The following is a 23,193-nucleotide window of genomic DNA, read 5'->3' on the forward strand; positions in this document are numbered from 1 at the left end:
TCTCTCTTCTCTCTTCTCTCTTCTCTCTTCTCTCTTCTCTCTTCTCTCTTCTCTCTTCTCGCTCGCCCCCGGCCAGGCCAATTTATGCCCTGGTGCGCTCGCCCTACTGCAAAAAGGTCAACAGCCCAATTCCGGGACCAAAAAAACCCTCCGCGAGAAAAAAGGAATATCGCGATCCACTTTCTTCCGCTCGATCACAAATCATCTCTGGGCGCACTCACTCCCCCCACTGTGCCACGCCACGCTCTGCTTTCCACACTTCTTTTTCCTATCCCCCACTGCAACTTCCCACGACCCGCCGATCCAACACTCCGCCCCGTGTCTCCCCCTGGCCCTCTGCAAAATCTCCAAATCCACTAAAGAGATTCCCAGCCGGCTCCGAAGATATTACACAAAAGTATATATATAGATAACCGCTCACCGCACACGGCTCACAGACAGACGCCTCCCCCTTCGCCTGCTTTCACGTGGAACCCCTCGCTGCCCAGCGCCTCACAGTCACCGTCACTTTTCCCACCATGAGTTCCAAGTCTGCGGCCGCCATTCTCCAGCGGCAGTTCAAGGACCTCACAGACCCGAAGAAGGGCATCCCATACTTCCACATCGAGCTCGACAACGACAACATTTTCTACTGGAAGATCGGCATCATGGTGCTCAACAAGGAGTCGCTCTACTACGGCGGCTACTTCAAGGGCCGAATGCGGTTCCCCGCCGACTACCCGTTCTCGCCGCCAAGCTTCGCCTTCACGCCTCCGATCTTCCACCCGAACGTGTACAAAGACGGCCGGCTCTGCATCTCCATTCTCCATGAGGGCGGCGACCCGATCTCCGGCATGCCGGACGCCGAGACGTGGTCGCCGGCGCAGACCGCGGAGTCCGTGCTCATCTCCATCATCTCGCTCTTGGAGGACCCCAACTTGAACTCGCCAGCCAACATGGACGCGTGCTGGTTGTTCAGGAAGAACTTCGAGTCATACAAGGAGAAAGTCTTGGACGGCGTGGAGAAATCCAAGAAGGACATCCCCAAGGGCTTTGTCTTTCCCGATCCCGATGACAGTGCTCTCAGCGGGAACGCTGCGAACAAGGAGCTCGAGCAGGCGCAGTACGACGAGGAGTTCTGGTACGACAGCGACGAGGAGAGCTTCGACGAGGAAAGCCTCATGGATGATATCAACGACGAAGAGGACGACGAGGTAGAAGAGGAGGACGACAGTGACGTGGAGATGGGGAAGTAAGTACGTGGTCGCTTCTTTATTGCCTAATACACTTGCTCGCTGCCGCCGGCGAGCCGCACATCCGGCTTTGTCGAAGCCTGCGCCGTCGCTCGCCAAAGCGTCCCCGTCCACGGGACCTGGATAACCCGCCGGTCCCTGCGCACGCGCACGAAACTACTTGTATACATACGTCGACAGCACTGGAGAGCCAGCTGCTTGAGGCTCTTCTAGATTTGATTCTGTTATTTAGCCCCGAAACACACGATACATGTGACATCTCCTTCTTCAGCTGGAGCGATACCCGCTCAATCCAGCAGTCAACGCCGCGGTGACCAGGTCCAACCGCACCTTGGCCTGCGTGTCGGCGTACGCCGAGGAGTAGAAGAGAACCGTATAGAAAGTGGTGGGGGGCTCGTTCGTGCCCGACGACGTCGTGGCAAACTTGCGGATCACGGCCCTCAAGGAGGTGTCCACGTCCAACACCGCCCAGTGGTCGAGACTGGCGTCCCCGGTTTTTGGCTGCTGCTTGAAGAGGTTGGTCGTCATGAGCGAGTACATGCGGAGGGCTTCCGGGGATATGCAGCTCTCGGCGTCTGGCGACCCCACGGTGATGAGAGGTAGGCCCCGGGCAGAGAGCAAGGACACGAATAGGACTGCATCCGGGGCGTGCTCCAGCGACCCGGCGTGCGTCACGGCCTGGGCGAGAAGCTTGGAGATTTCTCTTTGTTGGAGCATGGGCAAAGACTGCGGGGGCGTGTCAAATGGTGGGCCTGGGTTTTGGGGATCGTGTATAGATAGTTGTGCCCGGGCCCAGCGGCGCGCATGTCGATAACGCTCAGTGCGGCAGCGAATACTAGGACCCCGATGGTTCTGGATGGGCTGCGGCTAGGCGCAGACGGCGCGGGGCGGCGGGCGGCTTCACGGGCTTCAAGCCGCATGCCGTGTCATTTTATATATTGCGGCTTGTGTTTTGCAACTTGCGGGCCACTCGAATAATAACTGAGGCAGTGTCTTTGGATTAGTGCGACGAAGCTGGGGTGGGCCGGGCCAAAGCAGGCGGGCACAGGAAGGCGCGGCCATGGCAGGGACCGGCCCTGCACTTCTTATTTATGATGGAGTGATGCTGAGGCCCCCGCTGTTTCTGGCCAGGTCTATGAAAAAAGGCCAAGTCCATAGCAAAGAAAGGCCAGGTCCATAACAAAGAAAGGCCAGTACTATGAAAAAAGGTCATGTCTATGAAAATAGGCCATGTCTATGAAAATAGGCCAGTACTATGAAAAACGACCAGGGCTATGACAGAAAGAAAGCAGTTGTCGGGGACGAGCCGTGCGTCTACTGGTCCCGGATGTTCTACTGCTCAATATACACCCATCGCACCCGCGCCCCGGCCGACGGCTCCAAAGATGGTGGACTGTTGGAGCAGCTTTGTAGGATGGGTCTTTTGTGTGTATAATTGTGTGCTGTGTACTTTATGTGTTTTGTAATTACGTATATCTTGTGCTTTGTGTGTTGTACATTTTATATATCTTGTGCTTTGTGTGTTGTACATTTTATATATCTTGTGCTTTGTGTGTTTTGCAGAGATTGCTTTGTGTGGCTCGTGTTCCTGTCGGTCTTCTATTCTTTCTACCTGATGGCGCTAGGCCTTTTCGCCCTTTGTTGATCGGTGGCAGACGTCCAGAGAACAGGGCCGTGCGGCCGTTCCGCTCGTTTCGCAGCCGCTCCTGCCTGCAGCCCCAGGGCCGGCACGATTTCAAGAGGCACGAGCCCCGGGTTCTTCAGGCAGCCAGAACGGCGCCACTTTCACCGATATGGAGCCCGAGAAAAAACAATCACCACCAGAGACACCGCCGCAAACACCGCCAACACCAAGAGCCCTCGGACTGCAACGAGATCCAGCCATGGCCCGTGTCACGTGACGGCCCTGCCCCCACACGCGTCATGGACCTTGTCGCGCACGCAGTCCGTAGGGCCGCCGGGCATGGCGACGGGGCGCCGCGCACCCCTAAACCAGCATTCAACCAAGCCCAGCATTGCACCTAATAAAACAGCATTGCACCCGATAAACCTAGCATTTCAACTGGCAGAAGTGGCACTGCAGCTCATAAGCTACGCCGGAACTCCGGCTTTTTTTGGCGTCTCCCGCCCACCGCGCCGTTGCCGTGTGTCCAGTTCTGGCCTCCACATGTCTGCTGAGATGTTTACTAAGATGTCTACTAATACTTCCACTGTGATGTCTGCTAATACTTCCACTATGATGTCTACTAAGACTCCCACTATGGTGTCTACTAATACTTCCACTATGATGTCTACTAAGATTCTTACAAAGAAATCTACTAATACTTTTACTAAAATTTCTACTAAGGTTTTACTAAGATGTCTGCTAATACCTCCACTATGATGTCTACTAAGACTTCCACTATGATGTCTACTAATACTTCCACTATGATGTCTACTAAGATTCTTACAAAGAAGTCTACTAATACTTTTACTAAGATGTCTACTAAGATTCTTACAAAGAAGTCTACTACTAAAACTTTTACTAAAATTTCTACTAAGGTTTTACTAAGATGTCTGCTAATACTTCCACTATGATGTCTACTAAGATTCTTACAAAGAAGTCTACTAATACTTTTACTAAGATGTCTACTAAGGTTTTTTAAGATGTCTACTAAGACTTCTACTGAGGTGTCTACTAAGACTTCTACTAAAATGTCTACTGATACTTCCACTATGATGTCTACTAAGACTTCCACTATGATGTCTACTAAGATTCTTACAAAGAAATCTACTAATACTTTTACTAAAATTTCTACTAAGGTTTTACTAAGATGTCTGCTAATACTTCCACTATGATGTCTACTAAGACTTCCACTATGGTGTCTGCCAAGATGTCTACTAATAGGCCAGGCGGCGCCGGCGCTACACGTCCTGTGCGGTTGGAGGTCGCGCCCCATTTTGCGCCGCCATGCCTGCGACGCGAACCTGCTCCATTCAGCGACCCGCGCTCTGCCTATGTGCCTGTCGGGCCTGTCTTCCCACCGCGGTCTTTTACCACTATAGCCCTTCTCTCCCAGAAAACAGAGCCCCAGCTCCGCCAGCCACCACGCCCGTTTCTTTGTTGCCTATCTCTTGTGACCCCCACGCCCGTCCTCACAAACCCCGGGACCCCTTCAAATAAGGAAAAAAGAAAGAAGAAAAGCACCGTCCTCCTGCCCTTGGTGAGCGTAAACAACCGTCCATTGTCCGTCATTCCTCCCCCACAGCTCCGCCATGGACCAGAACAGAAAAAGGTCCAACTCAACCACTCTCCAGAGGAGAATGCCCTTGGCCGAGACCTGTGGCAACGTGCCCCTGCCCGTGCTCAAGAAGCAGAAAACGAGGGCGCTTGTGGCGCCCAAGTCCACGCTAAGAACCGGCCTCTGGAAGGAAAACGTGGACGCTGCGCCCGACTCGGCCTCCCGCACCTGCGCCAGTGAAGACAGGCTGGCATCCGCCACGTCCGCCACGTCGGTGGCTTCCACGGCGGCCAAGTCGGCGCGGCTCGTGGGCGACGAGTTGAAAAGCTGGCAGACGTCGTGGAGAAAAATCATGCGCGAGTCGGTGGTCTACTTCGACACCCAGGGCTGCGACTCTAGCAACGCTGTGCAGCAGCAGGAGCTCAGAAGGGCGCAGCGGGTCTTGAAGCTGGTGGGCTGCGTGATCGTGCCGTTCTACGACCGCGACGTCACTATCATCGTCAGCAGACGCGGTTTTTCCGCCGGCAAAACGTACCCTGTCAACGACATCTTCCACGACGCATCAGCATTAAAGACCAAAGTCTGGGACTATGAGAAGGTCTTCCGCTTCTTGAAAAACTTGGGGGTGTCTGAGACAGCCGCGCACGAGCGCAGCGGGAACCTATCGCATCTCTTGAAGGAGGAAAAGATCTTTGGTTCCAACGACAGGGACCCCACTGCCAGACGAGACGACTTGTACTACCTCGAGAAAAACTTCATCTACGTCTACGATCTTTCTCAGGCGGTGCGCCCGATCATAGTCAAGGAGTGGCTGAGCAGCTCCTACCCTTCTTTTCATCTCACTCTCGACGGGAAGTGCCCTTTCATCCTTGACGAGTCCGAAAACCTGGACAGGAAAAAACTACGCCGGGCGCAGAAGTTCGAGGCCGCCAAGGAGTACAGAGAACTTCTCAAGCAAGCCTCTTACATGATCGCCTCGACGAAAAGCAAAATTGTTTTGGCAAACCACGCGTTTGTTGAAACAAGCACCAGCACAGATGGCTGCGAGGGAGAAGCGAATGCCTCAAAGAGCGAGAGCTCGTCCCATGCAAATGACACCGTGGTGGAGGAAAACGACGGTCTTGCCGAAGACGACATCCTCGGAGAGCTCAGTAAAGCCGAGTTTTTCAAACCACCCCTGGTGCTAACGAGAAACTCCTCCATCATACAGCCTTTCCGCAACCAGGCGCAGAACTCCAAATTCTATGATGTGGCGGCCTCGGGGTACAACGGTGCGTCTAACGCCATGCAGTTTTCTATGGACTCGGCTCTCAATAGCGTTGCCGTCCAAAGTAATCATCAAGGCAATGGGCTCGGGCCCACCATGTCCCTGGTTCCTTCGAAGAATTTGAATAATCTCAAACGACGTATTTTCATGAAACGTCAAATGAGTAAAGTCGATGACCAGAAAAGAGAGGCGGAGTCTAGACCCGGCTACTGCGAAAATTGCAGAGTCAAATATGATCATTTCGAGGACCACATCACCTCGAACAGGCATCGCAACTTTGCATGTAATGACAAGAACTTCAAGGATATAGATGACTTGATTGTTGCTCTTAATGAAAGCAAGTCCATGGGCTACGTGTCGTCAAATGGGGATTACAGCTTCGCTGACTAGCCTGAATGATCAAAACAAAACTCCTGAAAGTTGGCAGAGAGAGTGTGTTTGTGCGCATTCAGTGTCAAAACCAAGTCGGTTTCGCTCGCGTATTCTCTTTAAATAAAGCATACATCATTAATAATATTAGCATTCGAAAAAAAAAAAACGTTGTACAGAGTATTTGAGATAAGATTCGCCCCATGAAACCGCGCATACATGCTAAAGTGCGCGAGCCTCACCTCGAGGTTTTCCCAAGTCTTCTCGCGAAATTTCACACAAGATTTACAAGATAACTAAAGCGCATCTCAAATGCACATTCTTCGGAACTTGGTTCGTAACAGGTGCCTGGGTAATGTCTGCATCCCACGAGCTAACTTGCTGACATTCAAAGATCTACCAAAAGTTGGAAGCAAGAGGGCAAACGAATCGGCCAGTGAGACAGGTGCTAAAAAACCGAATAGATTTGCCGATTTATATCTGAAGAAAAGTGGCGGCCACGCAGGAGGCTATCAAAATCTGAGACCCAACAGGCTGTATAGCCAGAGTGACTCGGCACAGGGCCCCAGAAAAAATTACAATGATCAGAGATTCCCAAGTCCCCAAAGGAACACAAATGACAATAAAGAGAAACTGTTCCTTGAGTACAACCGCATCAGACAGAAGTTGAATGAGACTCATAAGATACAGCAACAGCAAAAAAATGCATCAGGTGCCCAAAGGAATCAAACATCGAAATCAAATAAAGGGCAATACCGCCCAAACAAACATTCATCACATCCCGTTACAGAAAAAATCAAGATCACAATCCCGACATTCGTGACGGTGGCAAACTTGGCAACAATTATGAGTGTACCATTATCTCGCTTATTGAAGAAGTTAGAAGTTCTTGGTTTTGAAGGAATGACACACAACTATATTTTAGATAAAGAAAACGCATCTCTTGTGGCTGATGAATACGGGTTTGATGTTACCATGAGCGACGATAGTGCAGATGCAGACTTGTTTCCTCCCCCAGAAAAGCCAGAAAAATTGAAGTCGAGGCCACCAGTTGTCACTATCATGGGACACGTCGATCACGGAAAAACTACCATTCTTGATTATTTGAGAAAGTCTGTGATTGTCCAAGGTGAATTCGGGGGTATAACCCAACATATTGGTGCGTTCTCGGTGACCACTCCTATTTCCAAGAGAAAGATTACGTTTTTGGATACCCCAGGACACGCGGCGTTCTTAAGCATGAGAGAGAGAGGTGCCATAGTGACTGACATTGTGATCTTAGTTGTTGCTGCTGATGACTCAGTTATGCCTCAAACTATCGAGGCAGTCAAGCATGCGAAAAAGTCTGGAGTGCCAATGATCGTTGCCATCAATAAGTGTGATAAACCAGGCATCAAAGTTGACAAGGTGTTGAGCGACCTTGCTAGACATGGTGTCGATATTGAGGACTATGGTGGAGAAACACAGACTGTTCAGGTGAGTGGAAAAACTGGGTTGAACATGGATAAACTCGAAGAAGCAGTGATCACTCTCTCGGAGCTCAGTGATTTCCAAGCAGAATATGATAGTGTTCCAGGAGTAGGCTGGGTCATTGAGTCTGAAATCGTAAAAGGCTTGGGAAACGTCGCAACTGTGTTGGTGAAAAGAGGCACTATCAAGCCTGGGTCTTTTTTGGTCGCTGGCAACACTTATTGCAAAGTGAGAGGCATGAAGGATGAACACGGTAAACCAGTCAAGAAGGCAGGACCATCTACGCCCGTCCAGATATGGGGGTGGAAAGAACTCCCTCACTCTGGGCTGCAGATACTCGAGGCCAAACTGGAGCAGATTTGTAAGAAAGTCATCCTGAATCGCGAGAGTCGCGAGAAGCAAATTCAAGCTGCAAGGGATATTGATCTTATCAACGAAAAAAGGCAAAAGGAAGTCAAGGAGTTGGAGAGGCAAGAAAAAATCAACGAACTCAAATTGGCAGGGTTGGATGCAAGCGAACTACTTGAAAGTGAGGATGACCAATCGAAGGTGATCAAATACATTGTGAAATCGGATGTTTTTGGTTCAGCAGAGGCGATCAAAGAGAGTCTTGATGGTCTTGGAAACGAGGAGATTCGTGCACAGGTTATTTCGCATGAAGCCGGTGTTCCAACAGAATCAGACTTGGATATGGCAGATGCGTTGGGCGCACAAATCCTCTGCTTCAATGTCAAAGTCCCCAAACCTATACTGGCAAAAGCTGACAACTTGAGTGTCAAGATACACGAGCAAAACGTCATTTACAGGTTGATTGAGGAGGTCACGGCCGAACTCACATCGAAATTGAAGCCGCACATCGAAATTAAGGTTCTTGCAGATATTGAACTCCGCAATGTCTTCAATATTACCGGCAAAAATAAAACGATGACCAAGGTTGCAGGGTGCAAGGTCAACAGCGGAATATTGAAGAGATCCTCGAAGGTGCGCGTGGTAAGAAAGAAGGACGTTATTTATTCAGGGACGTTATCATCCCTAAAGCATGTCAAACAGGATATTAGCGAAGCTGCTAAGGGATCTGAGTGTGGACTCTCCTTCCAAAACTGGGAAAAGTTTGAAGAAGGGGACAAAATCGAGGCCTATGAGGAGATTGAAATTCCTCGGTTCTTATAAGTTTTTACTCGCCATCCCGTGGCAACTTGCTGATATGTCATATTGTATATAGTGACAAAGTTGCGTCGAAAATTCAGGAAGATTCTACCGAGACGCGACAGTCGTAGTGACTCAATGGGCTTTAGTATGAGCCATTACAAGAAATACAGGGAAGTGGTCTTTTTTATTATCATTCAATCGAAGATCTGTTGAAAGTACACCAAACATGCCTTGGTGCTCGTGTCTTATATCCTCGTCCACAGTATTTCTCGTAGTTCGCAGTTTCCTCCATAGAGCATAGCTCGAATAGATCGACTCATCGCAACGCATATATTACTGAAGTGATCGTTCAAAACAACCATCATTATGTCTAGCCACGACGAATATTCCTCTGACGAAGAAGACTTGTTTGATGAAAATTCAGAAGTAACTCTTGGTTTTACGGATGTGGCTTTCGATGAGGAGGACGAGGAACCCACGATAGAAGATACGTTTATTGGGGGACAACCCATCTGGCTCCACCCAAACTCAAGACCACAGCCCCAAGATTTGCAGTGTGGAAATTGCCAAAAAGATATGGCATTACTCCTTCAAGCGTTTGCGCCTTTTCACGGTCAGCCGTACGATAGGGTGATTTACGTATTTGCGTGTAAGTCCTCAAGACAATGCTCTGGAAAGAAAGGCTCTGTAAAGGCCATCAGGGGTGTTTGTAAAGACCCTAGCAAGATTGCCGAAATTGAGGAGGCACAAGCTAGGAAAGCTCAAGAGCTTTTGGATGCAAAGTTAAGACTTGATGAGAAAAAAAAGCTACACATCGAGTTAACAAAAGACTTATTTGACGCCACAAAACCCTCGGGGGAAGCTAAAAACCCTTTTGGAGACAATCCCTTTGGAGGAAACCCATTTGGCTCGTCTGAAAAAAATTCTTTTGGTGGAAATACCCCCAACCCTTTCGACAAACACACAGGTGACGAGCCTGATTCTGCAAAGAACAAGCTAGATTCTCAAAACCCTACCTATGCTCTGGTGTCTAAAACTGTTGGGACTGAAAAATTACCTACCACTACTAAGCCTCCTCAGATGGCTCTTCCGGAATACCCAGGATACTTCATATTCACCGAGCCCGAAAAATTGAAGAAAATGACGGTGGAGGTCGAGTTGGAGAAATACAAAGATCTCATCGATAAGACTGAGCCCAGTGATGTTAAGAATGAAAGAAGCATGTCCAGTTCATCTGCCACGTCCTCTGCCGCTTTGAATCCAGAGAATAGCAAAATCGCTAGCATGTTGAATGACGAGCATTTTGAGAAGTTTTCCAGTACAGTGGGACATAATCCCTCACAAGTTCTTCGGTATAGCTTGGGCGGTAGACCACTCTTGTATAGTGGCAAAGATGATGTCTCCAAAGCTTTTTCATCATCAACTATCCCAGACCCCGCCTATAACCCTTCATCGAGCCGCCAGTTCGAACTTCAGTTGATGCCAAAAGCAATTATTGATCTCGAAAAAAATAATTCTGATCTGGTTGCCGATATTTTAAGCGGAATGTCGTGGGGAACTATCATTGTGGCGACTGACACTGCGGATTTCATGCCTTCATTGGATGAGAACCATATCGGATATGTTGTTGAGTATTGTGGAGTACAATGGGAGGAGAGTATTTAGAAACTCGCAGCAATGTTACATTTCATAGTCCCGTTACTAAAGTGTAGTTTGAGTGAAATAAATAAGACACTCATGAAAGGTATCTTAACACCATTCTTGTTATCTTGTGGAGCAAAATGTAGATAAACATTATGGTATACTAGATTAGTGCTTTCAGCTCACAATTATTTGAGAGGGCTCCGGAAATATATGCCTCGACCGAAGCATTTCGAAAGCTTTGAGAAGCTGCAAGGTGATTCAGGTGCTTTCTAGTCTCCACCGTGTTGTATTTATAGACAATGATGTGGCAAGCCATGGCTTATTGATTTATAAATTAATATTTTGTTCATACAATTGATTTGAAAATACCACATGTTTATGACTTACGATAAAGGTAAGGATCAAACACATGACCATAGTAAACAAAAATCTGACGAATATGCCACGCATATTTGCCAAGTTGACTTCTCACTTGATGAATTGCTCGCTAATTCGTTCTCAGAACCCCAAGACATAACATGAGTAACCTTCCTTACAAGGACCTTACCAGAAAAGTGTGGAAATGAAAAAGGAAAATTGCACAATCGCAAAGAAAATCCTTCCTCTTTAATCTGTTTATTTTACTAAATCCCGACTAAAAGTTTTCGATATTCAAAACATATGACACCTTTTGCAGAATTTGTTTCCTTTAAACTTTGCTGTAAAATAGAAATTCAAAAATTCAGAGTTCTCTAAAACAACCAAGAACAACCATATACTTTGGGAATGGTGGCTGGGTCGCTAGTCTTCGAAAAAATGAGATAGGAAGCTTAAAAACATTTTTTTGATGTCGTCGGGTGATTAGACTCAACAATCATTCAGCGCGGCCGAGCGGTGTTTCGGATTAGATCACTGTTTATTCCCTGCGCACAAATATGACTGCAGACAGAGACGAATATCAGAATGACCGTTGCTTATTGGGCAAGAGATATTTTAGAGGCAAAGTATTCACTAGTAAGCCAAGGGTGATATCTTACAAAAACTCACAAAGATGGATGATTTATCAACTATTTTACTAGAATTACATGGCATCACCCCTATTTCCTTATCTTTTATCAAAATAGGTAAACTCCATGAGCCCTTTTGGCGGAGCATGATCTGATATGCCCCGTTGCTAAATATAATTAGGATGGCAAAGGCACGAACGTAGGACGGACTCAGTGATAAAATACCACCGAGCTAGTTGAGACTGTGAGAAATATGTCTTCGGAAACTTTTTAAGAAATACTACCAACTTCCTTTTTGATAAGAGTTACTTAGTATTCAACAGGGTGTCCTTGTTTATGTTCGTAGAGAAGGGTCTCAAGTTTTAACTGGGTAAATGTATGTTTGCATATTGTGACTGCAGTGTTCCTAATCTCATTCACGTCGCGAGAGGCGAAGAGAGACATCTCCTTCCGAAAAACACTGACTGTCAAAAATTAAAGATTGTATAGCGCAGGCTGGTGCTAAAGAAGCAGAACCGGCTAACAAAAGGCTCGAAGAAATGTCGATACTTATCTATAGCATGGGAAGAGGATGTTATTTAAAACTTACAGTTCATTATGAATATTGATTATTTCTCCGCGCTATACAAAGTGGCTTTTTCACCCGTTAGAAGTACGCCGTTGGCTCTGCACTCTCAAAAAATAATACGGAATGAACTAGGTGTGTCATTATAAATATTCGAGGCCTGAAAACTGGGAAATTGGGAGATTGATGATTCTCAGCCTTGTGCAGATCTAGAAGAGGCAACGTTGGCAATTCGAGGACTGTGCATGTTTCTTTTTGAGGCCGCGTGCATCTGCATTCTAAGTCCTGTTTCATGCTGATTATTTACTCAAGAAAACACTAATAGTGTCAGTACACATATTGGAGGAAGTCTCTCACGGAGTTCTCAGCGAAACTACATGCTTGGTGGTGAGAACTATCGTTTTCTCACTATAGCCATGACGTAAGGATGCTGCAATGGATCTCGCCTGCAGGGCTTTCGCGGCGTGCCTGCGGACTTTACCAGCGCAAATTCATGGATGGATTCTAGATCGGTGAGGCTCGGGCCGTCTAATCTATTGTTAGTCGAGCCTGTGAACATTCTAAAAAAACACCCCAAACACTTTCATCTTAATCTGCTTCTCACATGAGTCTCTTGTGCTGGATGAAAATATTCCATTACAAGAGTATAGAGAGATTGTAGAAAATTCTCTGATGGTGAATATATCGTATCAATGTCTCGCCTTCGGAACATTCAGCCACAGCCTCGGCCCGGCAGCAAAGTCCATAATATGACGCATCATTTTGCTTACAACCTACATAGACGCGGTTTAGAACCTACAGATCCAAGGTGCTGCTGCGTGCCTCTACATAAATAAAACTGTGACCTGTGCCACCATTCCTCCCTCGTGCATTTTCCTTTGTTTTAAATTCTTCAAGGATCAATAAAACCACATTGTTATCCATAACTCGCTCCCAAAAAATCGTGAAAATAAAACCACTTGCCAACACTGCAGCACAACCCCAACTCTAAATCGTGAAAAGGCGAGAAAAAAGAAAAAAAAATAGAAAAGAAAATGGTAGACAACAACTCATCCTCTTCCGATGAGGAGCTGAACTACCAGTCCAACTTCAACGTGCCATCAGTGAACTTGGCCCATCTTAGAAAAAAAGATAATAAAATCAATGCTAAATCGAATCTTGCTAAAGCGAAGAAGAAATTCACACCTGGCCAAAAGAATGTGCACTTCCCAAAGAAAAATGCCATGGGTGACTCGGAGTTGGACACGTCCACACCAAACTTCTCCTCTGAACGGGTTGATGCTGACTCTGATCTGGATACGTCCGTTCGTGAAACCCCAGTTGAAGGTTCTGCAAGCCTTCCAAATTTCCGTTTTGAACTCCCCGTGGGTAATGATGGCAGCCTCTCAGATGACAACTCAGATGACTCAAATGAATCCGAAACGGGAGAATTGGTGAATCCGGTCACGGAATACAACGACGATTCTTCCGATGAAGATATCAAGGATGCTCACCCAGGAGCTGAAATGGATATCACAGACATCAGACACCTGCGCTCATCACAGTCTTCTAGAACAAGCTCAGAAAAGAAAAATGCCCTAAGCGGCATTTTCCGCCGGATGTCTTTGGCTGAACAAGTCGGGGACTCATCTGCTCCTTCGAGATCAGACACATTCTTGGGGAAAGTCATGAACTTTGCCGGGGGTGGGTCTTTGAATGGCGGAGGACTAACCCCGGGAGCAAACGTTCAAATTGAGGAGCCCCTCGATGCTGAAAAGGAGGTGGGTATGGACCCGAACCAACCTGTGGAAATGAAGAACCTTGACTTTTCTGCTCTTGGAGAGGAGGCGCAGAATTTGATCTACGCACATGCTCCCGATCTCAAGCGTGATAGGGAGACGCGCTCAGATTACTCAGACTATGATTTAAGAACGGACTCAACGGCTCATTTGATTGAGAATGAAAAGCCTGCTGGTAGGTCAAGCCACGATAATGACCAGCCACGCGAAGGCTCCAGCGGAGCTTTCTACCAGCCAAATACAGATTTGTTCCAAGATGATTTCGAGGACGAGTTCAACGATGACGACTATTTTCAAAATGATGGGTACGTTGCTCCTCCGAAACAGGTGCACGCCGGTGTCTTGTCATCGTTGTTGAAGTTGTATCAAAATTCTGGGGATAACAGGTCCTCTTCCACTTTGGGTACATCCATAGGGGGAAACCTAGCCGACGAGCAGTTCATTCCTGGCGAAGGAACCAAACCAGGCCATCGTAACGAGCTAGCACATATGAAGAACATGATGAAACTGGGTCCTAGAAAGCTAGCAGGTAAATTTCATGGAAACAAAAACAAAGCCACCGCCACACCTGAAGCCTATAGCTCAGAGGAAGAAGAGAAGGAAAAGTTAGACGGTGACGCGGCGAAACTTCCATCTTTTCAAAACGCTCGGCCACGAGCACCTAAGATACACAAGCCTGACCCACGAAAAATGGGCAAGAAGCTCAAAAGAAAGGATCAGAAACTCAAGATCACTGTACATATTGCAGATATCTTGCAGAGACAACGCTTTATCATCAGGATGTGTAGGGCTCTTATGATGTTTGGAGCGCCAACGCACAGATTGGAAGAATACATGGTCATGACAAGCCGTGTACTCGAAATCGACGGACAATTCGTCTACTTTCCTGGAACAATGATTGTGGCGTTTGGTGACGCTGCAACAAGAACGTCCGAAGTTCACTTGGTGAGATGTGCACAGGGTCTTAACTTGTCCAAATTGTCTGATACTCACAAAATTTACAAAGATGTTATCCATGACTTGGCCGGCGTGGAGGAAGCTGGTGCTAAACTCGAGGAGCTTTTGAAAAGCAAAAATCTCTACTCGCCTTGGGTTTGCGTATTCCTTTTTGGACTAGGCTCTGCGTGTGTGTGTACCTGGGGTTTTGATGGAGGCTGGTACGATTTTCCGATCGCTTTTGGGATCGGCTCGATTGTCGGCTATTTGCAATTCTTCATGTCCTCAAAATCTCACTTGTACTCTTCCGTTTTCGAGGTCACCTCTTCTATTGTTGTATCTTTCATCGCTCGTGGAATTGGCTCAATCAAAAGCGGAAAGTACTTTTGCTTTGGTGCTATAGCACAGGGCTCTTTAGCTTTGATTCTCCCTGGGTACATCATTCTCTGTGGTTCCCTTGAGCTTCAATCCAAAAATCTTGTTGCTGGGTCAGTAAGAATGTTTTACGCCATCATTTACTCCCTATTTTTGGGATTTGGAATTACTTTGGGTGCCGCGTTGTATGGATGGGTGGATAGCAAAGCCACAAATGCTGCAACATGTGAGACGGGTCATGGGCTTGATGATCGCTGGAGAATCTTGATGGTTCCTCTTTTTTCCATATGTTTGGGCTTGATCAATCAAGCTAGATGGGATCAGCTTCCAGTTCAGACGCTCATCACCGCGATCTCATACATCGGTACTTATTATTCGGGTAAACATTTTGTCAATGTGACCGAATTCACAGCCGCAATTGGTGCTTTTATCATTGGCATTTTGGGTAACATGTATTCCCGAGTTGGTAAGGGAATGGCAGTCAGTGCGATGTTACCAGCAATATTTGTGCAAGTGCCTTCAGGTATTGCATCGCAAAGCACTTTGTTAGCTGGTGTGGAAACAGCGAATAAAATCACAAATTCTTCTTCCTCCAGCTCGGATTCATCAGACTTGAGCTCATTAAGTTTCGGTGCTATCATGGTTGAGGTCTCTATAGGTATCAGTGTCGGGCTATTTGCGGCAGCACTCGTGGTGTATCCATTTGGAAAAAGAAGATCGGGGCTCTTCAGTTTATAGACAAGCCGTATTTAGGTATCCTACTGCAACATATTTCCTTCAAATATCATTATTATTAGGAACTCGTTTTCTGTCCTTGAGTTTAAATTATTTTTGTTCTGATCATTTCGAAAATCGAAACACAGTCTATTGTCGCATGCAGAATAGTTGATCTCTATTAACACTCTCAAAACGGAATGAAATTAAAGGATTTAAGATTATGAAAACAGTTAACGGAAAAAGGATTTCAACATGGGTGATGGGTCCATGGCGGAGGTAGCTCTATCGTCGGGCTATATTTGGAACCTTCTAATAGAATCCCCCTCATGTCAGTATTTTTTTTTTGAAAGAAACGGGTGTCATTGAAGGGATGTAAAACCCCACCACTACGAGAAACTATGAGGAAAAAGAGCAAGGAAGCTTGAGAGCCGCTCTTTGTCACCAGAAGTGCACAATCTCACACTCATAGAGATGGGTTAACTTCTGATCGCTATAGCAGCGTTACAAACACAACCTGAATTCGAATCTTGATGCCCCAATTTCATTATCATGAAAGGGAACATGAGAGCAGTGATTGAATAGATGGACGGCAGTGAGATCCTTTTGCACCAAGCATTCTTAATCTTTTCCAAAACTTTCTCCAGCGTTTCATCGCCTTCACTTCGGGCAATTCACAAGGGAACGCCCCGGGCGAAGAGACGGAAGCTCCTCCTGTTTGCGCCGGCTTGATGAACGAAAAGCTGTAACTTGTATAGCTTCAATCTCATGAGGTTTTATATGTAATCGGCCCTGATGAGGCCCATCAGATATCGTCCAGTCAGTGTCTGCTAGAAGGAACAATAATACTTAAAAACATTTTCCAGATACGTAAGTTGTATCAAAACTCGGCCGTACCCTTCCTTTTTTTTTTTTTGGTAGATTCATCTGATTAAGGGGGCAAAACTATATAACGAATATATATAAAAAACCTTTAAACAGCTCCCAGCTACGTACCAAGTGTCTTAGCTCGGCCCGTCCCCTTCCGTTAGTCACGGCCTGGACAGTCCTCATGGCACGTATCTGTTTACGTATTGGATATTACGTCATCGACTCCTAGGATAGGTCTCCTGTAGTAGTCGCTTCAACTCGGCTGGTTGTAGCGGACTTAAGAACTACAGATTTGTGACTGCAGTTTAAATTTGAGCAAAAAAGTATTGGAAATAGTAAAAATAGCTCTTCAACAAAAAACTGAAATGGAACAATTATTTATTACCAAAATTGATAGCAAAAATATAGAGAACTTATACAACTAAAAGGATATTTTTCACAATAAGGTACTCTGGCCGAGTGGTCTAAGGCGCCAGGGTAAGGTTACCTTACCATACTTTCCTGGTCTCTTCGGAGGCACGAGTTCGAACCTCGTGGGTATCATTATAATTTTTTTGAGCTTTTTTGATAATTGTTTTCCGGTATGAGATCTCAACCCCACAAATGGTCGAACGATATCCCCCACATTTGATTTGACACTATCATTAGAACATATAATGGGACTCAAAAACATATTTCTCAGATCTAAACCTACATTCTTGATCCAAAGCTGTAATGTGTATCAAAAGCGGAGCTTGTCGCTTGTTTCATTTGATGACAGACGGATTACGGTGAGTTTTCCCGAGGATGTTGGAACGGGAGACAAAGCCGAGGAAGATCTCGAAGCTGATCACACTCCCCAAACTCAAGTCACTTTCAGCACAATTTTTCTTAGAGATGCTTGCGAATCTCCAGAATCGGTAGATGTGTCGACTAGGCAAAAATCTTTCACCACGGCACAAGTGGCCAAGAATTTAAAGGTCCACGGAGAGCCCTCAATCGTCAGGAAAAATAACCAGGATCATTTGATTGTTCAATGGAAACACGATGATGGGTCCACCCAAAAATCTTCGTTTAGCGAGCAAGTTTTGAAGAAGTATAAGGATTTCCCAAGTAGAATGGCGGGCAAGTTCTTTATGGAGGATAAGATTTATTGGTCGGAAAAGGAACTCGTGAAAGATATGAAGCTGTTGAATTTAGATTATCACGCTTTTCTTGAAGGAGGATCAACGTTCTCGAAAGCATTGAAAGCATTGAATAAGCATGGTATATGCTTTGTGAATAAAATGGATGATCCATTGCAGAACCCTAAGACTCAGGATCTATGCGAGGCAAATTTGGCGCTCTGGCCTGTGGCTAAAGTGGCAAAAAATTTTGGATATATTAAGCCAACTTTCTATGGAACACTTTTCGACGTGAAGAATGACAAGAATGCAAAGAACATTGCCAACACAAACAAGTTTCTTCCATTGCATATGGATTTATGCTACTATGAATCCCCTCCAGGCCTTCAGCTCCTACATTTCATTAAGAACTCGACGTTGGGAGGCGAGAATGTATTTGCAGATTCGTTCTTAGCAGTATCAAAGATTAGAAAAGAAGACTCAGAGGCATACGAGGCATTGAAGAAGGTACCGATCACCTTTCATTACAAGAACAACAATGAGTATTATTATTACCTCCGTCCTTTAATTGTGGAAGATCCACATCTTGTGGATAATAAAAGCGGCCAGCCACTAGTTAAGGAGGTTAATTATTCCCCTCCTTTCCAAGGACCTTTTGAGGTGAATATCACTTCAACCGAGGACCCCAAACTCTTTGATGACTTCATCAGGGGGATGATTATGTTCGAAGATGCCATTAACGATCGTGCCAACCAATATATCGTGAAAACACCAGAAAACAGTTGTGTAATTTTCGACAACAGAAGAGTTCTTCACTCAAGATTGGAGTTTTCCGATTGCAATGGAGGAGACCGTTGGTTGATGGGGTGTTACGTCGATGGAGATAGCTTCCGCTCGAGATTACGCACTCACATGTCGCCATAGGACACGAGCAATAGAAACCAAGGGGACAGTCCCCCATAAACATCTCAATTTACATATCATTGTTACAAATACACAATTATGCGAATCCCTTTTAAGATTCATGGTAGAATACATACAATTAGTATCCATGCCCTGGACGCCCAGATCTCGTCTTATCACTGACAAGAGACTTGAACGTTTGTTTGAACCCGTTACAAAGTCTCATCATATTAGGATAGGAGAATCCCTTCAAAACAAATCCGTTAACTTCTGTTTTCACGTGCCACGTCGTGATAGGGGTGTTGACATTGACCTTGAATAAGAGCAAGAACCAACCCGGCGCCTTGTGGTCGAAACAGAAGACGTAGGCACTATTTTTGGGGTTCGCTCTTGTATATGACTCCAACCATTCGTGGACTTCTGCCAATGCACCCTCTTGAAATTTTGGATGACGACACATCTCATTAACATGCTTAGCGATAGCCTGGACATGCTGGAAGATTAGTTGATCCAAGTCGGCGTACTTTTTGCGTTCAACGACGTATTCCCTTCCTGTATTGTGTGCCACTTCCTCGACACTCAAATGCTGGAACAAGTTGTTGGCAACTTTCCAAGTAATGTTGAGGTAATTGATGCCTCTAGAAGAAGGTCTGATGACACAGTCACCAACAGACTGAGGAGCCAAATACTCTTCAGCCTGTTTGTGATTGAAGTTGTGGAATAATGGATGCTGCACATTTCTCGTCTTTGCCAACTTGGCATATTCTTTTGCTCTTTCTTTCTCCTTGTCTGAGTTTTCCGCAGCAAAATCCCATTTGCTTGGGTCTTTGAAGAATTTTGTGACAGAGGCTTTTTGGAGGTCTTCTGGGAGCGTGCTAAATGTGGCAGTGAATTGCTCATAATTCACATCTAAAACGACGACCTGGATAACCTGACCTTGGTCGAAGTTTGCTTTCCGTGTGATGTGACCTTCCTCCACAGTGCCTGTGATATTTGAGGTTGTGGAGACTTTTAAAAACTTCACATGCCCATTTTCTTCACGGAAATTTTTACCCACTCTGTTAATCGTCACAGGAGTGATAGAACCTCTAGTAAAGCTCTCCAGCGTTTCGCCTGTCAACATACGAAATACTTCGGAGCTTTCTGGCACGTGGAAAGATCTTCTGAGCTCTTCGTAATTGTTTACGAGCTCTTCCTTTATACTCTGAAGCGTGGCATACTTCTTTTTGCCGAATGTGGATTCTAGCTCTTTACCGAAAGCGGTCAAGTTAAGATCATCGACTTTGCTTACACCCTCTTGCATCAATTGGTAAATGATTCCACCTTGCTCTTCGATGTGCGCCATGTCTTCTTCATCCAAATCAAGAGCATCGGCAGCCATTTTGCGCGCCAAGCTGTAATCTTCGGGGTGAATTCTAGTAGCGTCCAACAATTCGATCGACGAATCCCTGAGAGTGACACCCTCATCAAAAGGTATGTTCAAAAACGAGGAGCAGTTGAAGAAAATATTGGCAGTGGAAAGCTCGTTTTCGATAAGGTCGCTTCGCGTAACTAGCGTTCCCAATTTTGCGGTGATATTTCTGAGTAAACCGGACGCTTTTCTAGGCCCGAGACCCGAAACAAATTGTAACAACTGAGCCGCGTAAGTGTCGCGGAGAGCTTCATTGATTTCGACACCCACCATATTCACAATGTCGACAAAGACAGTCTCATAGACATCTCTCACAACATCGTTCGAAATGTACTTCTGGTGTTCGTAGAAAAAGAGCGATAAGATATCGTCTCCCAAGGAGACATACTCCAACAAAGGGCTTTGAACGTAGCGAGCTAGTCCAACACAGTACTTAACCAAAGTGGGCTTATCAGATAGTTCGACTAATGCTCTCTCAGAGTTTTGGTAGAGACGAGCTGTTTCGTCTTGTCCCCAAATAACTGGAATCAATTGAGGGCTCGTCCCTTCAGGCAAATCATCAATGTTGACGTACATGCTGTTGTTCGAAACAAAGTTCCTCACAATATCAAAAAGTTTCTTTGAGCTCGCACTGAAACCAGACACAACAATGACATCTGGCTTGTTGTTTCTGAGATTCTTTTCGATAAAGACTTTCAATTGGCCTGCAAACTTCTCCTCGCTTTCCCTGCCTCTGGAAGGATTGTTATCCGACTTGAAAAACTCACTCACTTTTCCGGTATCTCTTACGAATGCACCCACAACAGCACTGTCATAGTCGCCCTTACCAAAAGATAATGACAAAACATTGGGCTTTGTACCTTTGTCATAGCCATACGGCGTGAATGGAGCTTGGTCAATCTTTGTCAAGAACCTAGCCCGAAGTTCAGCGGCAATCAATCGTTCGCATTCACGGCGTAGATCTTCCTTGGTGTTGAGAGCTACCATGTTTGTGAGCCTCTTGAATGCAAGATTCAAAGCAAATTCTCTTTCATTGTTCCACAATTCGGCGATTTCGGAAGTACCGTCCGATTTCAAGCAGTTAAAAATTGATTGGAACCAGTGTTCACTATCGTTGGTGTTCACATTTATAATGACCAAGCCCTTTGCTTCAGCCTCCAACATCCTTAAGAACATATCGGGCATTCCTACCAAGTCGGCAGGCGAGCGATTCATCGCGTATTTTATGTCAGCGTAGACACTGTGTCCATCAATCAAATTGCGGCCCTTCTCCGTGAGAGTTACGCTTACGGAGGCAAAGTTTTTGTAGACTTGTCTGACTTCATGTCTTATTTTAGGATTGTGGAAGATTTCCTCAGCGTAGGTCTTTCTGACAGCATTCAAGCCGTTCTTAGGGTCTTTAAAAAGGATCTCATCGTCTTCAATGAGCCTTCCGAGCATATCCTCTGGCGATTCGAGCGGGTCGTCGGTGGCATGGATTCTGTAGGGAACCTCGTAGTTTTTGGTGGACTGGTCCTGCACATTTTCACCGAATTCCTTAGCAGTGATGCCGAAAGCTTGAATGGCATCGTAGAGGACGTTTTCTCTGATTCTTTCGAATATGGCGTATTTGGAGTGTTTTTTGGTAGACTTTTTGTCGTCGTCTCCCTCGTCAAGCGGGTCGAGTTCTTTTACCTCATTGAGTTTCCTCAACTCAGCGGAGTAGGTGAAGTTGATGTAGTCCTGAAGATCTTGCACCGACACCATTGACTCTAGCAAGTTGACATCTTTCAAAAGATCATCGTCCACGCTCAACTGCATGACGGTGTTTTCGGTGTTCAACTTCTTTTCGTAGAGGGAGTGATACTCAATGTCAAGCTGGACAATTCTCCACAAGTCGTCCTCGAACAAGAGCTTGTGCACGTTGTTTCTGACGCCGCCCTCCGGGATGGTGATCTCCTCGGTGTAGATGAGGAAGTCACGGCGATGCGTCCAGATAAAGGGCACTTCCCAGTTGTTCTTGGAAATGAACTCGGTGACCTTGCCCACGGCTTCCACGAAAGGCACCCTCAAGGACTCGTCGAGCGAGCCCTTCTTCTCAGTGAAGAGAATGTTGCTGATCCAGGACTTCTCTCTCTGGAGCTCGGCGCCCTCCAAGTCCATGTAGTTCAAGGTGGCGCGGTACTTCTGGAACCGTTCCGGGATGTCGATGACGCGAATCATGTTGTCTTCCTCGGTGAGCATGCGGTCCTTCAACTCGGCGTGCTCAAACACCTCGTCCAATGCGGTTGGCTCGTCGTTGTTGTTGCCCTCGTCCTCGATTTCCTGGGCCTCCAAGGCCCACTCGTACTCCGCGCCATTGCCGAACACCTCGAACAACTGCTGCAAGCTCTCGCGGTCGACGCTGGACAACTTGGACGTGTCCAACTTGGGGCCTTTCAGCTTGGCCTGCTCACGGCGCTGCTGGGCCTTGTGTGCACGGGCCTCCTCCTCGTCGGAGAACTCGTCCTCCTCGATGAAGTCCTCGAACTCATCCAAGATGTTGCGTTCGTCGGCAGGCTCCTGCTCCGGGTCCGCGCGCTCGTCGGCGGGGGCCTCGTCGTCGGAAAAGAAGTCGTTGAGCGCGCCCGCTGGCCCGCGTGTCGTGCTGTCGCTGTCGTCGGCGCCGATCCGCTCGCTGTCGGCGGGCGACGCCCTCTTGAGCCGCTTGAACTTGGAGCCGCTGGCCGGGCGCGGCGCGGCGCCCGAGTTCTCGAGCAAGAGCTCCAAATCGTCCTCGTCCAAGCCGTCATCGTGGCCGGCGTCCAGGGCCCGCTCGCGCTCCCTTCTCTTTTTGTGTTTGCGGCGGTTTTTCTTCGACGAAAGCGCGTCGTCGTCCTCGTCGTCGTCCACGATGAAGCCGTCACGCACTTTCTGGATGGCCTCCTCGTCGTTGTCCTCGTCTTCGTCCTCCTCGGAAGAATCGTCCATGACGTCGTCCCCGCCGTCGGAGGAGTTGACGTCGTGGTCGGCCGCGCCGCCCGTGCGGATCTCGTCCTCCTCGAATTCTTTGGGCATGTTCTGCTGGCTGTACAGGTCGCAAGGATATGGTGCGAGGGCAGAGGTGTTGCTGAAGATTAAGGGCGTTTGGGGTTGGTCTGATGCTGGGAAAAAAGAGCGGTGTTGGTTTTTCCCAGGCCGCGCGCGGTGCACGGGTGCGGGCGGCGCGCGCGGCCTGCCCG

At 46.9% G+C, this 23,193-nt stretch overlaps 9 protein-coding genes and 1 non-coding gene across 10 annotated transcripts; 7 read left to right on the top strand and 3 right to left on the bottom strand.

The window, feature by feature from the left end:
• Nucleotides 1-518: 518 nt before the first annotated feature.
• Nucleotides 519-1,235, top strand: CDC34 (SCF E2 ubiquitin-protein ligase catalytic subunit; the record flags this gene model as incomplete). Its single annotated transcript, XM_018857862.1, has 1 exon — nucleotides 519-1,235. The coding sequence occupies one exon, from the start codon at nucleotides 519-521 to the stop codon at nucleotides 1,233-1,235; it is 717 nt and encodes a 238-aa protein (XP_018710684.1).
• A 132-nt stretch (nucleotides 1,236-1,367) lies between these two features.
• On the bottom strand, nucleotides 1,368-2,256 carry METBIDRAFT_213583 (uncharacterized protein). The gene has a single exon (XM_018855063.1). The coding sequence runs from the start codon at nucleotides 1,947-1,949 to the stop codon at nucleotides 1,500-1,502; it is 450 nt and encodes a 149-aa protein (XP_018710685.1). The 5' UTR covers nucleotides 1,950-2,256; the 3' UTR covers nucleotides 1,368-1,499.
• Nucleotides 2,257-3,256: 1,000 nt separating this feature from the next.
• METBIDRAFT_213743 (uncharacterized protein) lies at nucleotides 3,257-4,329 on the bottom strand. Its single transcript, XM_018855064.1, has one exon. The coding sequence runs from the start codon at nucleotides 4,169-4,171 to the stop codon at nucleotides 3,575-3,577; it is 597 nt and encodes a 198-aa protein (XP_018710686.1). The 5' UTR covers nucleotides 4,172-4,329; the 3' UTR covers nucleotides 3,257-3,574.
• DBF4 (protein serine/threonine kinase activating protein) lies at nucleotides 4,074-6,253 on the top strand. Its single transcript, XM_018856218.1, has one exon. It carries the CDS (start codon nucleotides 4,488-4,490, stop codon nucleotides 6,108-6,110), a length of 1,623 nt encoding a protein of 540 aa, XP_018710687.1. The 5' UTR covers nucleotides 4,074-4,487; the 3' UTR covers nucleotides 6,111-6,253.
• A 96-nt stretch (nucleotides 6,254-6,349) lies between these two features.
• IFM1 (translation initiation factor 2) lies at nucleotides 6,350-8,899 on the top strand. The gene has a single exon (XM_018856219.1). It carries the CDS (start codon nucleotides 6,402-6,404, stop codon nucleotides 8,727-8,729), a length of 2,328 nt encoding a protein of 775 aa, XP_018710688.1. The 5' UTR covers nucleotides 6,350-6,401; the 3' UTR covers nucleotides 8,730-8,899.
• A 133-nt stretch (nucleotides 8,900-9,032) lies between these two features.
• On the top strand, nucleotides 9,033-10,648 carry METBIDRAFT_33100 (uncharacterized protein). The gene has a single exon (XM_018856220.1). It carries the CDS (start codon nucleotides 9,075-9,077, stop codon nucleotides 10,371-10,373), a length of 1,299 nt encoding a protein of 432 aa, XP_018710689.1. The 5' UTR covers nucleotides 9,033-9,074; the 3' UTR covers nucleotides 10,374-10,648.
• A 2,268-nt stretch (nucleotides 10,649-12,916) lies between these two features.
• On the top strand, nucleotides 12,917-15,738 carry METBIDRAFT_33101 (pheromone-regulated protein). Its single transcript, XM_018856221.1, has one exon. The coding sequence runs from the start codon at nucleotides 12,938-12,940 to the stop codon at nucleotides 15,728-15,730; it is 2,793 nt and encodes a 930-aa protein (XP_018710690.1). The 5' UTR covers nucleotides 12,917-12,937; the 3' UTR covers nucleotides 15,731-15,738.
• A 1,283-nt stretch (nucleotides 15,739-17,021) lies between these two features.
• Nucleotides 17,022-17,119, top strand: METBIDRAFT_t190. Its single transcript has one exon. It is a non-coding gene; the product is annotated as a tRNA-Leu (tRNA).
• Nucleotides 17,102-18,691, top strand: METBIDRAFT_33102 (uncharacterized protein). The gene has a single exon (XM_018856222.1). It carries the CDS (start codon nucleotides 17,233-17,235, stop codon nucleotides 18,601-18,603), a length of 1,371 nt encoding a protein of 456 aa, XP_018710691.1. The 5' UTR covers nucleotides 17,102-17,232; the 3' UTR covers nucleotides 18,604-18,691.
• On the bottom strand, nucleotides 18,642-23,191 carry SPT6 (chromatin-remodeling histone chaperone). Its single transcript, XM_018856223.1, has one exon. The coding sequence runs from the start codon at nucleotides 23,027-23,029 to the stop codon at nucleotides 18,722-18,724; it is 4,308 nt and encodes a 1,435-aa protein (XP_018710692.1). The 5' UTR covers nucleotides 23,030-23,191; the 3' UTR covers nucleotides 18,642-18,721.
• Between the last annotated feature and the right edge of the window lie 2 nt (nucleotides 23,192-23,193).

The sequence above is a fragment of the Metschnikowia bicuspidata genome (genome assembly GCF_001664035.1).
Source record: "Metschnikowia bicuspidata var. bicuspidata NRRL YB-4993 chromosome Unknown METBIscaffold_5, whole genome shotgun sequence".
NCBI lineage: Eukaryota > Fungi > Ascomycota > Pichiomycetes > Serinales > Metschnikowiaceae > Metschnikowia > Metschnikowia bicuspidata.